At 39.2% G+C, this 22,816-nt stretch overlaps 2 protein-coding genes across 2 annotated transcripts; one reads left to right on the forward strand and one right to left on the reverse strand.

The window, feature by feature from the left end:
- Positions 1-362: 362 nt before the first annotated feature.
- On the forward strand, positions 363-2,273 carry atp5mk (ATP synthase membrane subunit k). Its single transcript, XM_084715956.1, has 4 exons — positions 363-466; positions 1,746-1,851; positions 1,956-2,049; positions 2,147-2,273. Exons 2-3 carry the CDS (start codon positions 1,765-1,767, stop codon positions 2,043-2,045), a joined length of 177 nt encoding a protein of 58 aa, XP_084572082.1. The 5' UTR covers positions 363-466; positions 1,746-1,764; the 3' UTR covers positions 2,046-2,049; positions 2,147-2,273.
- taf5 (TAF5 RNA polymerase II, TATA box binding protein (TBP)-associated factor) lies at positions 2,266-9,172 on the reverse strand. The gene is made up of 11 exons (XM_084715955.1): positions 8,734-9,172; positions 7,509-7,737; positions 7,083-7,398; positions 6,820-6,983; positions 5,836-5,971; positions 5,588-5,708; positions 5,364-5,493; positions 4,923-5,087; positions 4,310-4,487; positions 3,705-3,882; positions 2,266-2,873 (listed from the first exon to the last, which is right to left on the reverse strand). Exons 1-11 carry the CDS (start codon positions 9,155-9,157, stop codon positions 2,659-2,661), a joined length of 2,256 nt encoding a protein of 751 aa, XP_084572081.1. The 5' UTR covers positions 9,158-9,172; the 3' UTR covers positions 2,266-2,658.
- Between the last annotated feature and the right edge of the window lie 13,644 nt (positions 9,173-22,816).

A 22,816-nucleotide genomic window follows, 5' to 3' on the forward strand; every position in this document is an offset into this window, starting at 1 on the left:
CGTTAGCTACCTGTATCCCATTTGAGCATTTGTGCTAAACACATATCAAGTTTGCTAGCAGACTTAATGCTTATTCAGATAGATAAGAACTCGATTTCGATTTAAGCAAAGGCTAGATTGTTTTATCGGTATTTATGATGAAACGATTCCTTACATTAATTCTCCGGCTGGAGAGGAAAACTCACATGTTGTTCAGCAACACGCCATGACCACAACAACCCGGAAGACAAACTCACATGGGTGTTTCACTATTTGTCCAATCACAGACGAGAAGGAATGATAGACAGCAGGGTCAGCCATTCAGTGGTTACTTTGAACCCTAACTTTGAGTGACACTATTTAGGACCAATAGCAAAACACCTTTGGATTGCTGAGAGTAGGCGGGATTTCCTTGTGAATTTAGCATTGCGGCCTCTGCTGAAGGGCACCTATCTTGTTCTGTTTTCACAGGGGTCGTGTGTTAAAGGTAAGGCATTAAAACACATTCAGAAACAATTTAGACCGTTTCACTTTGATTTGTAAAATTCAGACTATTATCTATGTTGTCGTTTAAACTCGTCTGTAACAATATGCCATTTAGCTAACGGTCTGGAATTAAATTAGCTAGCAGGCTAACCTATCAAGCTAACGTTCATATAGTACAGAGTGTGCTAGCTAACAAGCTCTGCAGCTTTGACCGATGAAAGTCAGTCTGAATGAAATGCCTGCTATAAGTGCATGTGTCACCCGCAACGTTATTGGATGTGAGTGAGTTAACCCGAGAATTTATAAATATTTTACTGTATTATTCCGCGGAAGATTGTTCCCTGTGCCTTGACTTCTCAGATTTTATCGAAGTGAGGTTAGCATGTCAAGTCAACCACCATTAAACTTGGACATCAGCTTACGTAATAAGGATAAGTTCCTTACCTAGCCAGTGACACTTGTAAAAGTTGTTTTTATATGTGGATAGCCTATATAAAAAAAACTAAATTCTCCTTTTGTGTTTTGTTTTTGCTAGTTCACGTGCTTGAGTTTTCTCATACTTGTTCCTGTCAAAACCGTGCAACACTGAAAGTTTATTTCATGTGACTAATTCCATCTTAACTTAGGAAAAACTGTATTTTTCATTAACAAGTTAATATGCTGCAAATCTTGATTCAGTCATATATGAAAACTAGCAACGTCTCTCAGGGCCCAATACCTCTTAAATTGTAACTATAGAAGACTAATAAGATTACTTTGCAGGAACTAAATAGACTGAAGTTATTAATGGTTGGCAATTGAGCTGCAATAATTACTTGATATATCAATTAGTCGACTGAAAGAAAATTAGTAACCTAACTATTTTGATAATCTCTAAATCCTGTCAGTCAGTTTTTCAAGCAAAAAATGTCAAACATTTGAAGGTTTCAGATTTTTAAATGGCAGGATTTGCATCTTTTCTATGTAATGTATGCTGGTAAATCAACTGTTGGTTGGACAAAAGCAGCAATTTGAAGATTTTACTTTGGGTTCTGGGAAATTGCGATGAGTATTTTCTCCCTCTCTTTTTTGATATTTTAAAAACTTAAATATAATTAATCACCAGATTAATCAGCAATGTAAATAATTATTAGTTACAGTCCTAATAGGTCATTCATTTTCTGTGGATTAATAATTTCAGGTCCATTTCTTGTCACATATGCTGTTTACAATGTAAAAAATGAGCCTTCGCATGTATTACACTATTAATCACTTAATCCCCTTTATTGCCCTTGTGGTAGGACCATTTAACAATCCATCATGGGAGGACATGACGCCGGAACCCAGCACCAGTTCACTGGTCTTGCCAAATACTTCAATGCATACACAATCACTGGAAGGAGGAATGTAAGTTGTGTGCAAGTTACCAATAAATAAAATGCTTTTTCACATTTGTCAAGCAGACTGAAACTGTTATGTTATTGTTCTCATCATGCCTGTTTTTCTTTTAGTGTGTTTTGGCCACATATGCCAGCATATTAGGCATTGCCCTTTTCTTCAAATTGAAACCCAAGAAACAGGCTGCCGTCACAGAAAAATGATAATGTAAGTGCATTAAAGTTTCTCCAATCCTTTACTTTCCAATTTTATGTGTAATATCGCTCCATTCATTTAACTCAAGGCTCATATTGTGTCCTTACAGGTGTCCATTTTGACCATTATTTCTCACTGCTGTGGGTGGAGGAAGAAGCTGGATGTGCTTGTAATAATATGACTGTTTGGTTTCCCAATGTTAAAATAAAGAACATTTGTGCCCAAAACATAGAAAACACTTCTGTTTTATTTACAGTGTAGAACAGTATAAAATACTATGATACAGAGATGTCAGCCTCATGTTGAACAAAGCTGTACTCATGGCAGTGATTTAAAAAAACTCCTCAATTAACAATGGCACTTTTCTTAGGTAAGGGGATTTCTGTAATGGATCAGCTTGATTTGGGGGCCTGTATCAGACTGAGTGCCAGAGAAGGAGGTGGCTAACTTTATTTGCATCTTCATTCACAGCTATATGTTCACCAGAGGTGATGCGTTGTTAATTCAGTTTTGTTTTAGTCCCACTGCACCAAAAACCCTTCTAAGTTACTCATGGGGCTCTGGGATCAGCGGCTTGCTTCATTCAAGTTTCTGTAGATTTTTTCCTCATTCATTAATGTCTCATGGATTGTAGGACCCTGCGGCCAGCAGCAGATTCCTGCGGGTGAAGTGAAGGTGTGTGACGGGTGTGGATTTAGACATGTAGGTGCCCAGCAGAAGCTCCTGGGAGTTATCTTGTAGATGTATGTGTCCTGTAGCTGCTGTGAAATCATCAGTCTCTAAATCATCAAATGCTTTCAGAGAATCCCACAGACGAACTGTGTTGTCCATGGAGCCTATAAAAAGAACGAGATGAAACATTGTTACTCCAAGTACAGTTGCAGAAACTCCACTCAAATCTAAATGTGGGTACATTACCCAACAGACAAAGACTGCAGGGGGTGATCTTTGACAACTTCATAACTCTCAATCTGTTCTTAAACTAAAAAAAAATCTGGCTACAAATACACTAAGTCTACCAGTTAATAGATACTAAACTAGTGTTAAAAAAAGGGGACAATTCACCTCAAAGTCAAAAATACATTTTTCCCTCTGGCCTGTAGTGCTATTATCCATCTAAATAATTTTTATGTGAGTTGCAGTGTTTTGGAGATGTTGGCTGTAGAGATGTCTGCCGTCTCTCCAATATAATAAATCTCAATTGAACTGTACATGTAGTGCCAAAAAATACATTTGAAAAACAGCATTATCTCTTTCCAGAAGTCATAAAAGTCAAGCTAATCCACACACCTTGCAGTGAGCAGTTTCATTGTAGGAACTACTTTCTTTCTATGGTAGAATCTACAGGAACTATTTCTTTTTTTCTACCAGAAAGAAAAGTTCCTACATCAAACTGTTCACAACAAAGTCTGTGGATTACCTACAGTAACCATGTCATAATTTCTGCAAAGAGACATTACTGTTGAGTTTTTCAATAAATATTTTTTGGCACTTTGAGCACCACAAGCAGAGTGCCATCTGATTCCATTATATTCAGGTGAAGGCAGACATCTCTGCAACTGATATCTCCAACGCTTGGAATGAAGAGCACTACAAGTAAAAGGAAAAATATGTATTTTTGATTTTGGGGTGAACTGTCCCTTTAAAAGATGTTGTAGATAATGCACCAGAGGCGAGGATCTCTCCATCTCTGCTGAACCTGAGGGCGTAGATGGTGTCTGTGTGGCCTTTAAGTTCTCCAATCATGAGCCCATGACCGATGTCCCACAGAAGAACTCTGCCATCTGTGGCTCCAGAAGCCAAGAACTTCCCATTGGGAGAGAACGCCAAAGAATGGATAGGACCCTGGAAGACGAAGTTCAAAGACCAGCTCAGTGGTTGTGTCAGCAGCAGTCAATTCTGCCAGCTGAGCTGAGATATAAATCTATGAATTTTAAACATCCTTGTGTGAAGGTTAGAGAGGCAGGCTTTTAACCTAAAGTCAAACAAGACGTCAAACTTATTAGCAGGTATCACAATATTTGCTGATGTGTGTGTGATGAGTCAAACTAATTAAGTGAATTCTAACTAAATTTAACTCTAATGACATTTTCTAAATGATGATGGACATTTTGTTTTTTAAAGTTTGCATTAGTAGGGCCCTGGTAGCTATTAGTCCTCAGAAGCAGCCATGGGCCCTTAGCTGGGTGTCTCCCCCTTCCCTCTCCTCAAATTTCTTGTCTATCTAAGGCTGTCCTGTTAAAAAATGCTCTGCTCTGGTGACTCGTCTGACCTTGTGACCGGTGAAGATGCGGACGCAGTTGCCGGTCAGGACGTCCCAGAGCCGAATGGTTCGATCAGACGACCCCGTGGCGACATAATTGGAGTTGGGGTGGAAGCGGGTGCAAGTGACATCAGCTAGGTGGCCAGAAAACATCCGCAGAGGCTGGTAGTGATCTGTGGCCCACAGACTGTTGGAGAAAGTACAACATAGAGAAATGACTCACATCTGCTGACAATGAACAAGAACTGCAATGATTATTCAATAAAGCAACAGGATCGCAATAAAATTAACTGCCACCTTTTAATTATCATTTAATTGTTATAGTCTTTTTTTTTTTTAAAGGAAAATTGTTAAATGTTTGCTTGTTCCAGTTTCAGGATTTGCTGCTTTTCTGTGTAATGTCTGAAAGTGAATGAAGAGCCTTTGAATTTTGGGAAATTATGATGAGCATTTTCCACAATTTAACATTTTATAAACTAAACAATAAATTGATTAATAGTGACAATAAGTGGCAGATTAATCGAAGATGAAAATAATCATTACTTACAGCCCTACTGGAGACAGAGCCGCTTTGTATCAAGAATATAGAAAGACTAGTCAGTTGAGTCCTGCGGTTTCTTACCGGGCAACTCTGTCGTGTCCCCCAGAGACAAAATAGTACCCATGAGGGGAAAACTGAGTGTCCCACACTGGGTAGTTGTGGCCTTTGTAGCCCACCAGGCAAGTAAATGTTAGTAGACTCCACAGTCTGATTGTACCATCCTCAGAACTCGACAACAAGTAGTTTCTGAAAAGCAAAAGGAGACGTCAATAGCTTGGGTTTAGATGCACATTATGAAGGGGTAGTCTGATCTCTCTACTAGGTGCAAGTATTTTTTCAGTATTTTTAATCAACAACCTCTTCCATCTTCTGTCCATTTAATGTACATGTTTAGACTGTTAACATTTTCCTTACTGTCTGTTAAAAATGCGATAAAAGAGGGAGAGAAGAAAGGAAATGTTTCTTCTGGCTTATGTGTACTAACAAGTACTCAGCTTAACATGATGATGGAATGATTTATACCTGTCTGGACTGAAGCTGATGCCATAAACTGGGCCACTGTGTCCATAGAGGATCTTTGACTCACTGGCCGTCTTCTCATCCATGATCCTCTCCAGCACATCGTCTGACTCTTTGTCGATCAGATTCAAGTCTAGAGAGAGAGGAGGGGAATGAAAATGATTTGTGTTACAGAAAGTCAGACTACCACTAAGCAAAGTTGGTAAACGATCACATGTACACTGTACCTGCTGCAGACTTGACCTTGCGGAGCTTTTTCGGCGTGACGCTCCATACCCGTACCGTGGAATCGGCGAAGCCTCCTGCAATCAGGCTGGAGTCATCGGTGAAGTCCACTGCAGTCAGACCCTGCAGGATGACACTTAGACATCATTCTCCTGTAGTTTACAATTAACTATCCAGTTTTTTTACCACCGGCGTAAACTTGTAAACATGTTAGACAAACACCGAGTTGCTGTGGTTATGGGTTCTGTACCTGATAGGCGTTAAGAAAAGAGTAGAAGCAGATGGAGGGGAGGGTATCTGGTCCCAGGCGGATCCTCTTGGTGGCCTCCTTCATGTACATGATCTTGTCCAGCTTGTCTGAATCCTTCAGTTCTGGTAGAGGTATCCTGAACAACAAGAAACAACTGTCGCTGACTGGTGGGTCCACAGACACTTTCAACTCGCAAGTAACTAAATGTAAATATAACTCTATGTCTCTTTTAAACATTGAAACATGTAGAGGTTTGGAGTACGACACCATTAACTGTCCTGTACTCTGTGTGGAGAAGTTATTTCCTTCGAGTTAAAAGTTTTAATTCATGGTTGCATGCAATAAAAGTTCATCCCCAACATCAAAACTCATGCTTTTACTCATTTTATTTGATACTGAATATAACAAAGTATTTACAAATTCAATGGACACTAGTTACTATTCAGAATTATTTGCAGGCTTCAACAAGTTAAATCTGAGGCACTTTAAGACCAATATGAATGCAGCAATTTAACATCCATACTGGCAAAAGAAAGTCTGTTAATTAAGCTCTTATTAATTAATATTAATGAAAGAAATCTGCAAATCCAACTGCATAATTTAAGTCTTTGTCCTTTCCATACTTAGCAAAGTTAGAATCTTGGAACAGGGTTTGATACATCTTGCTGAAGCCTTCATTGCTTTTATTTTTTTGACATCGATGACACAATAGTTGGGTGTGCTCTGATAAATTCTGACCAGGGTGCACAGTTTGGTTTAGTGGTCGTTGGTTCCATGTTGGTTTTTTCTTGTAGTTGTCACAGCATGACCAATACAAATTTTCCTCAAAAATGTTAATGTTTCTTTTGTGAAGTTCATAATCCAATCATTTTTTAAGACCTGCCAGGATTTTACACCCTGTACGATAAAATATCGATGGATTTTTTGATACTGTTCTGGTCACACGACAAAAATGATGGACCAGCTATTTACCACTGTATCTACCTAGTCTGTGAAGGTGCATTAGGATCCTGCTTCTTGCTCTTTGAGCCCATGCTGTCCTTCTTGGGTTTCTTCTTCTTGGGTTTACCCTCCTCATTCTCTGCCTCCTCATCTTCATCATCAAGAGGCAGCTCAATTTCTGGTTCCTTCAGCAGACCATAGTAAACCTGATTGAACGACAATACAACAAGAACATGTAATGAATTCAATAAAGTTGTTAAAAATAATAATCCCATCATACACGTGCATTGATGTATAAATCTAACCTTAGCCTTATTAGCCTCTCGTTTGGCTTCTCCAGCCAAGCTGCCAGACATGGCGTCAATTTGGGTCTTGCTGCGCGGCATGCCATCAAAGATGTCAATATAGAGGTGCTCCTGGATGATATTCCAGATCTGGTTGTTCTGACGCTCCTGCAGGTGCCTCTTGAGCAGCTGGTAAGAGTCGCGGGAGATACGCAGCACAAACTTGCTGGTGCGGAAGTCCAGCAGGGTCTCATTGCCTCTCATGTGCTCCTTTTTGGTCAGACTGGACAAAACACGCAAGTCATCTTCATAGTAGCACTCTTGATCCCCGCTGAACCTGGCATGGAGGGAAACCAAAGAGGTAGAGTTATTCAAGTGTGGTGGATTTAATACCATCAGTGAGCAGTTTGTAGTTGGAAGGACATGCAATATGTCAAGGAAACTCACTTTTCAAAGAACACCTTGGCCTCATTTTCATGATTGTTGTAAACCAGCTCCAGATACATGTGCACAAATAGTGGGTAGAAGACCTGGGACAGCTCTGCTCGGTGACAGTCCAAAACTGACTCTATGAACCTCTTCAGGCCGCTGTAGTAAACCCCGTACAGAGCCGGGTCTCCCTGCTGGCTGTAAGCTGACAGCACCACGTTCACGTCCGGCTGATCTTCACCTGGAGCTGTTGATAGAGACGTCCGAGTGACATTTGCATTCAATCAGTTACAACTTTTAAAAACAATATTGTACTAGTCATCTTTTTACCTCAATTGTCATTTGGGTAAAGAATAAAAATGGCACGGCTTTCTAACATAATTTTGAACCTGAATGTAGGTCTGTCACAATACTTTCAACTTACAGTTTTCAACTTATTGTACAATATATGGACATAACTTTGATAATTTTTGCAGATTTCAATATTGCCCCTTGTGTTTACATAAGAATGTCAACAACAGCCAACATGATGACAGAACAAACAGCCAAGTTTTCCTGACCATTATATTTTGGGCTCAGTGTCTAAGCTGCATGAAAACACTAGACCCATTTTGCTGTAATTTCTGCTTAATTACCCTGCAACAATTAATCGACTCAGTGGTTAATTGATTATTAAAAACTGTCTTTCTTCTTTTCTGGTTTCTTTGCTCCTCTATGACAACTGATTATTTTTGAGTTGTGAATAAAACAAGACATTTGAGGACATGATCTCAGGCTTCGGAAAACACTGACTGAAAGTTTCACCATTTTCTGACATTTTAAAACAAACAACTAGTAATTGATTAATTGTGAAAAATAATCGATCGACTAATCACACACATATTGCTCAGCTTCAAAACACTTAATGGAGCATTCTTAAAGCCAGAGGAAAGTAGTGAACACATCAGAGACTGTGCACTCATTGATCAGACACATATAAAACAACTGTATAGTGCAACACCACCTCAGTATTTATGCAACACACATACTACGATTGTGTAACTTTCTGAAAAGATTCAATGGAGACTTGAATGGAGAGATTAGTTGGATCAACACAGTGTTATCTACATTGAGAGGGACATTGTAGTTACTCTGTGAGAGTATTACAGTTATCCATGAATGAAACTCGCGGGTGATGTTACAGTAATAAGTTTCACGGTGTAACAGTGCTCCACACATTAAAACAACAGTAGCCTGGTTCTACCTTTGGTTGGCGCCTGAGCTCCAGCAGAGGATGAGACGGTCACCCGGCTGAGAAGAGAGCTCGCATCCCCGCCTTCTGTGTCCACACTGCCCGCAGCACCACCCGAGCCTGCCCCGGAGGAATCACCTCCCTTCGCTTCCAGTGAATCCTCCGGTAATCCCGCTTCTCGACGCAAAATTTCGACGGACTCGGTCAGGTTGTTCTTTCTGAGGAATTGCAGAACCGCCAACAGCGTCTGCTGATCCTCCGGGGCTCCCGCCGCGGGTTTATTAACGGCACTTCCAGCCGGAGCACTGGAGCCGGGGGACGTAGAGAGCAGTCTGCCGTCATTTGCATTATTATTTCCAAAGCCATCGCTTGAAGGTTCTGTTTTTATGGATTTTTCTTCATCCGCGTCGACCAGACCACCCTGTACGGCCGCCATTTTAAAAATGAAACGCGCATGTGCGAGGTCTAAAAACGGAAATCGTCAACTGTCCAAAATCTGATCATCTGATTGGTGCTTTTTGATGCGACGTCATGGTGTGTAGCGCTGATGTCCCGCCTCCCTCGACACAGCATAAAAAAAATGAATCGGAAAGTCAAATTATGTCATTATCTCCGAATAATGAGTTAATATCTAAAAATAATGAGAAAAGTTCTCAAAATAATGAGCTGCAATTTCAAAATGATGAGTTACTTATCCCAAACTGATGAGTTATAGCTCAAAACAATTAGAAACACATCATTGGCATGTGATGGAATATAACTCAATGGGAATTGGTTTGTTGAGTAAATTCAATTAAATCTAAATGTATAACTCGTCATTTTATGATCAACAGGTTAAATTCTGTTCTAATATACCTAAAATAATTATTTTCATATTTACCATGTGTAACTACTGCAACGTCTGTAATTTTCATTCTGTAGGCTCAGGTAAACTGAATGAATTTGAGCAATAATTATTATTTTAATTAATGCAAAGGAGTTCTATTTATACAAAACTGTGTGTGTGTACTTTAAATGACTGGTGTGTAGGATTTAGTGGTATCTTGTGGTGAGCTTACAATCACTGTCCATTTCCAAACATGTAGGAGAACCTACTGTGGTTGCAAAACATTGAAGTCTGCAGCCAGTGTAGAGCCAGTGTTTGTTTTGTCCATTCTTGGCTGATGTAGAAACATGGCGATGCAACATTGTGGCCTCAGAAAAGGACCTGTGCCCTCTGTAGATATAAATGGCTTTACTGAATGAGCCATTTTTATCTACAGAGGGCAAAGGTCCTCTTATGAAATGAAATGGAAAGGTAATGAAAACACAACCATTCTTATTTTCAGATAATTATATGCTAATAAAAGAAAAATACTTATACATATCATGTCCCATTTGTGCTGTATTCTGCCAATAGATCACCATAAATAAATCTTACACACTGGCCCTTTAACTTTAATCCTAGCAACAATGGTGCCCACCGACCAAAGAGGTATACTTTTTGTTATATCTCACAAGTGCTTTATTCTATCATTTCAATTTTTCATGACTTTTTCAATTAATTTGCTCCTAATGACTTCACATCATTGTTTTCTGTGCTGAAGTCCTGTGGAAACCTCAGTCAGAAGCTCCCAGTTTTATCAGATGAAAGTATTTGTTGATTAAGTTCATGTTTGCCGTGGCTCCTATAATTTTTGCTTTACACAATATGCAAATTGTCTGCGATTTACCCCAATGAATATTAATCTGTTTTTTTTCTTCAGATGAAATTAATTACATGACTAATAATATTTTAGAAGAAGTAAGTTAATATTTTGCTGTGATAGTCCTTGTATGTTACATATATGTTGGCAGGATAATAAAACAGGCTTGCATCTTTCACATGTACCATTTCGTACCAGGTGGTGGCACTTTGGTCCCACACAACCCCCGCCCACTGTGGAGCGTCCCAACCTGATGACCTCCTTCGTCAATGTATTGCTGAGCAAAATAGACTGCAACAAACAATTTTTCCTTATCAGTTAATATACTGGTTGTTTTTATCAAGTAACCTGTTTTTTTGTTTGTTTGTTTTTAAAAGGACTGCATTTTTTTTAAAGATCCCATTGCACACCATATGTCTCGTCTTGTCCAATTAATTGTCAAAATACCAAAGATATTCTTTTTACCATCAAAGACGCGAAGGAAAACCTTACCATCTTAATATCTGAGAGGCTGTAACCAGTGGATTTTTTGCTGGATTTGGATTTTGCTTTTTAAAAACACGTGGCTTTACTTTATTCCTACCTGTCAGCTAAGTCATGCTTTTAAGACAGAGGTTTAGTCATGACATATCCTCCTATGATACTGAAACAATGTACTATATTCCCCTTCATTCAATATACAGATACTTAATGTTAAACACTTTATCAATTAAATGTACTGTAAAATCTTATATTCAACTTGTAGCAAAGAGGATTAACACAAGAGAGACAGAAAGTACATACAGGTATCAGCAGTATTCACTTTGTATTCTGCTGAGGCTGGATTTCTGCGTATACAAAATAACACACCGTCTTCTGTGTCTGAACGCTCTGAACCCCTGTCAGAGGGACACTCATATACCGCTGACTGTGCATCTCTGCGGTCAGCACATCATCTGTTTTCATCTCCAGGAAACTGTCAGTGGAAAATCAGAACTTAATAGCACTTCATTTTATTTTCTGAACAGTGCACAAGCAATGTGTTTGCACTGCTTCAGTACTTTGCTCAAGATAGTATATCAGATAATACACTTTAAAATCTATGTTCTTTTCTTTATTTGCAAAACCTCTCTAAATGGAATGAACCTCATAACAAATAAACTTATAAAGTATTAACCGATTACTTATTTCAGAATCAGAATCAGGTTTATTAAGGGATTGGTCTCAGTATTGCATAACCATGAACATAATAACAGAAAATCAAAATAAAAAGAAACTACTGCAAAAGTCAAGAATCATAAATGTAAAATAGAAAGATTTACAATTTGAAATATGTAAAATGTATCTGTTTTTTTTGCACAAAATATTGACCAGGGAATGTGTAAAAGTTAACAAATTATGTGCAATGTTCAGATAATAATCCAAATCATGTCTCTTCAGGCTCAGATGCACTTGCAGAAGCTCACTCACTCAGCAGCAGGTTTAACGTGCAGACAGAGATCCATAGTGAGGGGTGGGACAAAGGAAGGTTCGCAGCAGCAGCAGCAGCAGGGCGTTGTATAACATTGCGGTGGTGTTGCTCTGCGTGGAGGAGAGATGGGGGCGAGGTGGGGTTGGTTGGTTGGTGGGTGCAGGAGACACACACGTTAAGATCAGCAACTCAGGGCGTGGTCATCTGTGCACGCTCATGTAATGCTGCTAATTAGGCAGGGAGGATACACGCCTCCCCTCTGGTGTCATCCACTGAATGACAAAGCCAACATACTGTATGTGGTATAACACGAAGGTCAGCAACATTACCACAAATGGCTGACATCGCTTTTCTTGTATTCACCTCACTCTCTCTTACCGAGCAGCTATGCAGATGATCAGGGCTGAAACAAATGTTTCAGACTAAAGGTTATTGATTTAAGATCTATAAGTTTCCCTGTCATACTGCGACTTACAAAGAGCCTGCTGTGTTGCACTGAATGATTGCATGAGTCCAGCACCTGCACCGACATAAAGGCAACAGTGACACGAGCTGCTGTATTTGTATAGAATCACTTTGCTTCACTGTTGCGTTGAAGTGCTTTCATTTTGAAATGATTATGATATTTGCTAATTGCTTTAATGTTTCATGGCAGCTCATCAGTGCTGACATTGATTTGAAATAAAACTGAGTGATTACATGCAGCAGTCAGCTGTTACTGGAGGACTGAACTGTGTAACACTGCACTGTAAAAAATAAACTCTTTGTTTGAACTTAAAAAAGTTGACTGAATTTGACAAGTCAAGTTGAGTTAATTTTGTCATTTTTCAAAAGAATTTTTTTGTCAAATAAACTTTATATTAATTTATTTGCGCTTAACTGACATACTGTTGTTCAAGCTTAAGATATTAAGTTTAACCAGCAACTCTTAAGTAAAACTGGCATTTAATAATTATCATAACCTAACCTATAACTTATTTAGAGACACACAAGTTTCCATCATATATGTTTTCTTATAAAACTCTAAAAGAGGAGGGTTTCAGGAGTTTTAGCTCTTAAACAATGCATGCTGGGAAGTCTGCTGGTATGCTGATCATGTTTCTTTAAAAACTTAATTTAAAGAGTTGATTGAACTCTGTGCAGTACAATAATTCAACTCATAATTTCAAGTCAAAAGACTTAAAGTTTAATTAACTTACAGAATAAATAAAAGTTGTCTAATTGGCCTTGGAAAATGTTACCAGACCTCAAAAAAGTCTGGTAAGTCTCTGTTAAAACAGAGAAATACATGTTGTCTGTGGGCCTTTTTTTGTTTTTGTTTTTTTGTTTTTCTATTCTCATATTTTTTAATTGGCCATGTTTACCTTCATATGCTATATATAACTTCCATGGGCCATTATTTCTACACATTATGGGATGGATGAAGGTCAGGAAGTGGTGCTGGGAAAATACAAGTTAATTCTTTTGTGATTTGTACCCACAGTTTTTGTGTTGATACATCACTGCCACATGTAACAGTTACTGCATCTTTAAGTAAATATAAAAAAAATGATGTTTACGTTAATAAATATGTTAATAAATAGTGATTTTCCAAGTAAGTATTGTACAGTGTAAACTCATGCAGTATGATGCCTTCGGTGCCATATGGATCATCTAACATAACACAATACTCCTGTAGGATTGTCACAATAACAGAATTTTAAACTTTGATACAAGACCACAGCAAAAAAGAAAAAGTCTAAAAAGGCTCACAAAATAGGAACTTTTTTCCTTTTTTTTCCCAAGCAACAACCTACATACGATGCTGATATAAGAAAGGTCCCTGAACACTACAGATACAGATATAGACTGACTATAGCTGTGATGTCAGGCTTGTTTCTCTTGCTCATACTTTTGGGATTTAAAGCTATTGCAAGGAGCTTTCATATTTTGTTGATTTTGGAGTTTGTGGACAAAATCATGGCATATAATATACAAACTATAACATAAAAAAAAATAAAAGTAGCTAAATAAAAATCTCCTCCTGCTTCATTTTAAGTGGCTAGTGTGCTTGTCAGTATAACTTTGCTTGGGAAAATGTAAAAACAGGCTCGTTTCATTATATTAGAAATAGACAGACTTCTCACAGATGGTCTGGTTTGCTTATGTAGGTCATATAGAGGCGTCAGTATTAAATTGAACCGACCAGTTAAAAACTCATTTTTGTAGCTTTACACTGTCGTCTTACATTCAGTCCAAGCTGCACACAGGCTCTTCACAATAATAATGAAACGGGTGAGTGAGGTGGGGAGAGACGCATGTTCAGTCGAATCCTCCTTTTCACACCTCACTGATGACTGTGCTCACTTCCTCTCTGTGTGTGAGGAAGCAGGAGGACTCTCCCATCAGCCAACCCCCCCCCATCTCTGTCTCCCCCCTGTGTGTGTCAGGAGGCAGCAGGGTGTGGCTTCACTGAGCACAGACAGCTCTGTGGGAGCACACACAGACCCTCAAAGAAAAACACTGTTTCATGCACTTAAAATCTTGAAATATCTGTATTTCTGTATAAAACATGTTTTTCTACAGCATTAAAATAACATATTGTGCAAACTAAGCCTTAGAAAGTCACTTCTATGCATTTTTAGCTTCATTTTTGTTCATGCTTCTGTCATTATCATGTCAATTGCTGCCATTTCTGTACTTACATTCACATGTTAGTAAACCACTATAGTGCTGCTGCCACTTACATGCGTCACTGATTTAAATTAGAAGGCTACTGCTTTGTTTTTACATGGATAATGTGTATCAGGAGATGATCTGCTGTTATGGATGTCCCCTCAAGCTGTTACCCTTATATGCCAGTAAAAATGTCCTCTGATGGGATTGGATGGAAGCTTTATGGCAGATATGCTAATTGGCATTGGCGGCATCCCTCCAGGTCAGATAAAATGAGCAGTAAAGTGTTCATTCAGTTGAACATTTCAGGTTGGATTTATATTAATTTAACTTTTACCCTCATCATATGCCATAATTCCTAGAAAAGATAAATGCGTTTGCTTTGCTGTGCAGGAAAGTGTGAATGTGCATGCTTTTGACAGTGATGTAGTCCTGGGAGAGGGTGGGGCGCGGCAGTTTTCTAGTCGCTTTCATCACTTTTATGTTGGATTTCAATGCATGCACATGTAGGGTAGCTCCTACCCAGCTGGCACAAATGGTGCAGTCGACATGTATTTGCTGATAACTTGAAATAAATGATGCTCAAGGTGATAAGATTTTAGGACAATGTTATAAATTTGTTCACTCTGGATGGTCTATTCTTTATATTCTTTATATTTATCACTCAGATGATGCTTTCTAGGCTTGCTGTGTTTGCCCATTTTCCTGCCAGTTTCTTATGATGGGTGTTGTTGTTGTCAAGACAGAAGCAGCCAGCAGTCGGCCACAGAGTGTGAAGCAGGAGATCCGTGATGCTTACCTGCACATTTACAGGAAACCACAAGTTTTTTGCCTTTCAGAAAACACCGCCTGTCTGTCTTTGAGCGGTAAACGGTCAGGAAACGCAGCAAAATCCCCCACTGAGCTGCACAAGTAAATAATTCATGAGGTGTGACTCTCAGAAGAGGTAGAAAAAGCCCAAGGAGAGGCAAAGATGGAGGGAGAGAGTGAGGGAGAGATGAAGGGAGAGAAAAGGCTAGAAGGATGGTGGAGGGGGTGAGGCAGCGCGGTGGGTGGGTCAGGGAACAGGAGGGGTGGGGCAGTGCATGGGGAGCAGTAACAAGACAGAAAGGATGGGTCCTTAAACTCTGAGGATGCATGGTTGATAGAGAGGCGAGGAGTGGAGCTTGTATGAGATGGTGAATGTGAGAGGTGACATATACCGGTGAGAGGCAGGTGTAAAGGAGGGCGTGAAACATGTGAGTGAAACAGATAATGAAGAGGGCGAACAGTAACGCTGATATCTTGCAGTGATGTAAGAAGTGAGCCAGGAGGGGAAAGAGAGGCGAGGATTTCTCCTCCAGTAGCCACTAGCAATAAGAAAGAAGTGCCTCTTCATCCAGTTTGATCACACTGAGGTGAAGCATTAAAGCAGAGCTGCAGTGTTCTTGATGGAATTAATGAAAGGTTGAATACAGTTCTTTATTAGAGAGCGCAATGTATGTTGATGGCACCATGCTATATTTCAAACTCCCCTGTTCCCTACACTAACAACGAAAGCCAAAAATCTTCTTCAGCTAGCTATGACTTTCTTGACAAAGGCCTTGGACTGCAGTGTGCTTCACACTTATGCACCGATACGCTTCTTTTAAAATGTGGGTTTCATCCATCCTTCTTTGCATTCTGTTCTCATTTTATATTATTTCTATTGGCATTTGGTGCATGTATTTTCTTTGTTGTAAAGCACTTTGGGCTGCATTTATTTTATGAAAAATTCTGTATGAATATTTTTTACTAATTATCATTATTGTTATTTCTAAAATACTCTCTCACACACTTTGCACCTTATAGATTTAGCTTTATTTTACACTGGTGCTGAAAGAAACTGGGGTTTAAACCTTTACCTCATCTGAAATATCCCTTTTACATCAGCTGTATCACAAAACCTGGAGAGGGAAATACCTATATTAGGTAAGGTTGTCCTAAAATCCATCTTTATGTCGCCATAACTCACTCAAAGCTCCAAGTTCAAGTTATTTCTGGTTAGCTTCCAACCCGTCAGTCCTTGTCTTGCAGAGGCTGTTCTTACTGTTTGGCCTTCGTGAGGTGTGTGTGTGTGTGATGGCGCTCTTGTGTGTATGTGCGTGCGTGCATGAATGCATCTTAGAGACTTTTGCCCATCCAAGTGGAATAATGGGTGTGAAGGCAGGGCTGTGGCACTAGAGATCTCCATTTTGGGGAATGAAAAGTGGGGAGCCTGCATTATTCAGTACTGACCTAACTGGAGAGCTGGATGTTGCACGCAGTTGTCGGCTCTGCCGGCCTTATGGATGATGGGCGGTGGCAGACGCACTGCACAGAAGCCAACTTGTTCTAACCCCCCAGAAGGAGCTGGGAAAATCTGGGGTGAGTAAATGAAATACACTCTTATTTGAAATTGTCCTTAAGCAAGCCATTGCATCCCTATCTGCTCAAATCCAGCATCTTAGATAACCTTACAGGTTAGAGGTAGTTCTGAGTTTCCACACTGCAAAAAGTATCTGTCCTAAGTTTTCTGTGCTTTATTCTTTACTCTCAAAATGTCTGAGGCTAGAAATGTCATCTTGGTGGGTTAAAAACATAGTTATTGAGAGTCAGATGAGAAGAGTGAATCATTTACACTTAAAGTGTAATTTCACCCCTGAGCCTAACTGACCCTTTGCTAAGCCCCTCCCTCCTCAGTTACTAGCCCTTTTTACCTCCTCCTTCTTTTCTTCCTCTTCCTCTTCCTCTTCCTGATCTTCCTGCTGTTCCTCTGCTTGCTCTTCCTCTTCTTCTTTCTCTTCTTCTTTCTCTTGCTGCTCTTCCTCTTCCTTCTCTCCATCCTCTTCCTGCTCTTTCTCCTCTTCCTCTCCCTCATCCTTTTGTGTCTGTTCAAGGTAAAGCGAGGAAAACACTCTAGTTCCCATGAGAGTGATTATTTAAAACCAAACCATGATCTTCCCACAATGTTAACTGAGTGTTTTCTGTCCCTAACACAAATCAGATTAATTTAACCACAGTGTGGTTAAACATAATTAGTTTGCACAAGGTGTATAATGAAGAAACAAACAAATCTCACGAGAGTTCAACAAATCAAGGGTTCCTTTCCAGACATGACAGTAGTTCGGTTCAGCTCACTTTCAAACAGAAAATCAAATCTCAAAAGTTCATGAAAGAAGAAAAGTAACGGCAAAAAGGGACAAATACAGACCTGGCTTTCAGTGACTCACTGTGTTGTGTAGAGGGATTATTGATCGGCTGTCTCTGAACTTTTCGGAGGACTGACTTGGCTGTTCTTCTCCTGCCGGTGTCAGACACCACACTGCCTTTTATGTCTCATAATAAAGGAAGACATGCAGGCTCGGCTCCTTGAAAGTGGGTATGTCATCGACTATCAGGTCTAACAGGTGACAGGGGTGAATTTGGCCAATCTGAGATATTTTTGCCATTTTGATTCTCTGACTTATTCAGATATCTATCTATATCTATTTATATATATAGAAGCTTTCTAACCAGGCCAGAGGAGAGAATGTAGATATCATACCCAGAGAAGACATGACGCACTTACTAGTGATCCTTGGGCTGATAAATAAAATAAACAAACAAACAAAATAAATTTGCCTGAATTTGATACTTTGGGACAGACACTGCTTTAAAAGGCTCTAAAAAGCATTATGAAAAATGACGAACAGAAATTTGAATAAGAAAATGTACATAATTCATAGAAATGTCATGAACTCACATAAGCAAATAAAACTTCATAATATTTGTTCATAAAGAACTTAAATAAAGTCAATATCAGATATCAAATATCTGAATTTCTTTATGGTTTTATTTTTATTTTATTACATTATTCTGCCTCTATTATTATTTTTCATCTGTAATTATTTTATTTTCATATTTTAGCTGACTAATGACTCACATTTCTTTGTGATGAACAACTAAAAAATATTAAGCATTAACCTTGCCTGAGTTTACTGGTCCTCTCCATAGAAAAACTGTAATGAAGTAAGAACTGTAAAACTGCAAACAAGCTCAGCTGTAACCCTTTCTATAAAGAATTTTTGATCGATGGAGTTTTTATATTTACTTTATATTTATTCACTTAACTGAAAAGAACAAACTGACAAAAAACTGACATATCTGTCCCTGTTTTTTCTGGGAAAATCAGTGTGAATCACTGCTTACAGCTCTACTGTGTGTCTGCAAAGGGTAGTAATTCACCCCAAACCATTTAATTTATGCTTTTAAACAGTTATTATCCTCACCAGGGGACAAAGCAATTACTTATGTGTGTGAGTGTGTGTGTATGATCAGCAGACCTGCATCTGGTCCACTGCTAATCTTGAATAACACTGGACAGCTCAGCCTGATTTTTTGTGCACATTCATGACTGTATCCCTCTGTGATACAGTTTCAGAGAAATCTTGACAAACCTTGTTTTGTGGTTCCACGCTGGCAACAGTCATCGCTAGAGGCATCGTATTTTCAGTTCATCCCATTCTTATGAATGTGATATCTCAAAAAACACCTTGAATGAATGTCTTCTTCCTCTTTCTTCTTCCTCTTCTTCAAACCACTCGGACACAAAGATGAACGGAGTAGATTTTGGTGGTCAAAGTTCACTAAACACATTTCTGTCCATGACTCAAGATTTCATATGCTAATCATGACAAAATATCACGCAAAAAGCTAAAAGGATAAAATGATGAAGTGATATTCAAATGGTCAAAGGTCAACTTCACTGTGACATCATGATGTTCAGCTCTCTATCAGTCCTCTGTACTCGTCTGTAAAAAGTCTCAGTCACACGTCAATGTAGCGGTGTCCACTTCCTTCAAAGTCTTCTCTACAGACATTATATGAGTTTGGACAGACATGGATATAAACTGTAACTTGACTGGTTGGTGAAGACAAACAACTGTGAGGCAGTAATTAAATTTTTGACTGCTCAGTTTTATACGACTGTTGACAGCTGATTTTGTTTTTAATTCAACTCATAAAAAATGAGAGCAACAGCAAAAGTGTCGTATTTATATTACATATATGAGTTAAAATAGGAAAAATGCATAGACATAACTACAGTCTTTTAAAATACACAACTTGAACTATGTGTAACCTTAACTTACAGCACTGGGTTGGTCCTGTGTTTATCTGATCCATCCATCTACCCCACCTCTTCCCAGTATATCTTAAATCTGTGGATGTGTTTACGTTGAAGCCACTGAAACAGCCTGGTGCGTCACTTTCAGCCGTGAACAGGTATTGCCGATTCTGTATGAGTCGCCGAGAGGCTTTGACAAATCGGCTGCATGTGACGGGTTGGCAATGACAGTGGGCTGAGCTAAGGTGTTTGGGGAATTGTTTTGCCTCCACATAATCACCATTCACAAAAACATCATAATGTTTACCAAGAGAGAGGGAGTCTGTACAGTGCACCAAGATGGGTGTGTACAAACCCTGAGTGATGCAATGGTTTGTCAGAGATTACATTACTGTTATAAAATAGACGGATATGTGGTTTGTCACATTGCCACAGCTGGGAAATCATTATCTGGAAAGGAGTACCTCTACATATGTGCATCCGTTACCAGATGTGTGGATGATCTTATTCTAAAGCTGTCATTTTATATGAAGAAGTTGTTTTTACTTTCTTCACAGCCTCTCCTCTCTCTCCCTCTCTCTGCTGGCTGTTTCTCTCTGTTCCCTCCCACGCATTTTCTTTCACCAGAGATCTAACCAGGCACTTAAGCACCCCCCCCCACCCTCCATACTCCACCCCGCTGCTGGTCCTTAACAACACGATGTTGCGCACCACAGTTTCTTTATCACTATAAATAATGCAGGCCCCATCTAAAACTAATAAGGCAAGACGGCACACTGAGGCGACATAACAAACTCAAACCAAGTCACACACAGAGTTCTATTGGAACATTTTGATTCAACTCATTATTTCATGCACCCAAAACTGTAGGTCTCTGTATCACATATTACAACATTTTATGCTGTTATTATAATTCATCATTGTTTGTTGTGAAACCACATGGAGTGGTTACAGAACGAATCTTTATGTGAGACAATTCAGTGCGTAGATGTCCTTTGTTCCCTGCAATCCAAACCTCTTCAGATAGCTTCCCTGCCAAATTAGCCTTTTCTGCGGTCCAGTGAGCATGTCTAAAGATTATCTCACACACACACACACACACACACACACACACACTGACTGACAGCTGCGGTGAGGATAAGATAAAGAGGTGGCCTCCAATTTGCTAAAGGTCACATCCTTGGTACTCAAAGCCTGAATCAATAATTATAATTTTGTAACTAATGGCGACATAAACATTTAAGAGACAATTTTGTAGCATTAGAGTATTTTCTGTTATTAATAGAGATACCATCTAAATTACAATATATCTCTATTGTCTGTTTTACAATAAAAGTACTGTAGTAGCAGCTATTATGTTCAGTCAGTCAGTCTGTTGTGTGTCTGGATATTTGTATGGATAGAAAAGTGAATAATCCAAAAATACCTGAAGAAAGAGAAATGGTTGCATTATTATATCTCTTTCCATCCATTTTACATTTTCCTGAGGTGTCCCCTCATAAATTAGAATAATTTATCAAGGGATATCTCACCTCGCCCACCTAGTGTGAGTCACATTGGCAGCAAATCTTCTCTCAGGACATCCAGGACAATAGACCGGCTGATACAAAGATCCCCGCCTCGCACATGGCGAGCTTTGGTAAATTCCTGCAGTCTGTATAAGTCCTGATCGGATCTGTAAGCCAAAGTGTTCAATAGCACCTTTTCCTTGTAGGTTATCGGTTAATTTGCTGGAAAGGATGCATTGATTTTCATTCAGTTGCCTGTCATCATGGAGGTGACGGAGGAGGGAAACTGCGTGCCAAAATGAAATCAATCATTATCTGTGCAGAATAAATATACATGCACACCTCCGAAATAACAAACAGGCAAATGCACAAACCTAAAGCAATGCTCTTTGTTCTTCTTGAAGTGTGTGTGCGTGTGTGTGTGTGTGTCTGTCTGTCAGATACAAAATAGAGGATGGAGGGGGTGGGCCTGGTTTTCCTTTGTTCCCATCATTTGATGTCAGCAGGAGGGGAGGGTGGACAGGATGATGGGAATGTCCTTGGAGACCAACTGACCAGCCGTCCAGTGCAAACACAACGACCGACAGACGGTTGGTGGCACATGAGGCACAGACTGGTATGTTCACATGAACACATTGACTTCACTCTTAGTTTCAGTCACCATTACAGTCCCAGTATATGCATAAATACATATTTACATTCACTTAGTAACCACCAGTCTGCATTTTAATCATGGACACGGGAAGTGAGGGTGCTGAGTCAGTTGCTTTAAAAAGAAACTTAAACATATAGTGTTTTGTGTACCTGTTCCTTATCTGGTTACTATCAGATGGGATGCACTGTATTTTGCAGTGCCCTAATATTATGTGAAAGCCGTACATTCAAATAAGACAAAACTAGAAACAATCTGTTCTTTATTAGATGGTATTAGACCCTTTATTAGACCCTTATAAGATTCAGAGGGGACACGCAACAAAAGTATACTGAAAACTGAAGTGATACTGAAGTGAAATCACGTTTGCTACTTGATACACATCTCCTGTTGCTGGTCCCATACAATTGGCAGAGTAGACAAGACCGATGCCTGCTTCTTTGATCAAATCACATTATCTGCCTTCAGTTAAATCTGTGCAGTCACCCATAGACAAAATATTCCTCTACCTCTACAATGCTGAGTTTCACTTTACACTTCAGTTCTGTTGTAATGTGTCCCTAATTACTCTCTAATAAAGCCTAATAAGCATCTAAACATGGGAAGTAATACACTTTAGATTACAGTACAGTTCTGTTGTAATGTATCTCTAATTACTCTCTAATAAAGCCTAATAAGCATCTAAACATGGGAAGTAATACACTTTAGATTACAGTACAGTTCTGTTGTAATGTATCTCTAATTACTCTCTAATAAAGGGCCTCATACTTTCTAATAAAGAATATATTTGATACACACTATGGCTTGATGAATCTTATTAGTGTACTGTAAAGTGCAACCCTCATATATACATTCATCCTTGTGACTGGGATTTTTCTATCCCATTGAGGTGTGTTTTTTCATGTCTCCCACTGAATAACCTGGTAACTTGGCCATAGGTCACATCTCTCACCTGCGTCTCCCTCCCATTTTGCTGTCCTTGCAGTTGTCATGCATTAATTCAGTGTTGTATTCCCTGTGGCTGCTTTGACATGCATGTCG

The sequence above is a fragment of the Lutjanus erythropterus genome, chromosome 3 (genome assembly GCF_056507025.1).
Source record: "Lutjanus erythropterus isolate fLutEry1 chromosome 3, fLutEry1.hap2, whole genome shotgun sequence".
NCBI classification, from domain to species: domain Eukaryota; kingdom Metazoa; phylum Chordata; class Actinopteri; order Lutjaniformes; family Lutjanidae; genus Lutjanus; species Lutjanus erythropterus.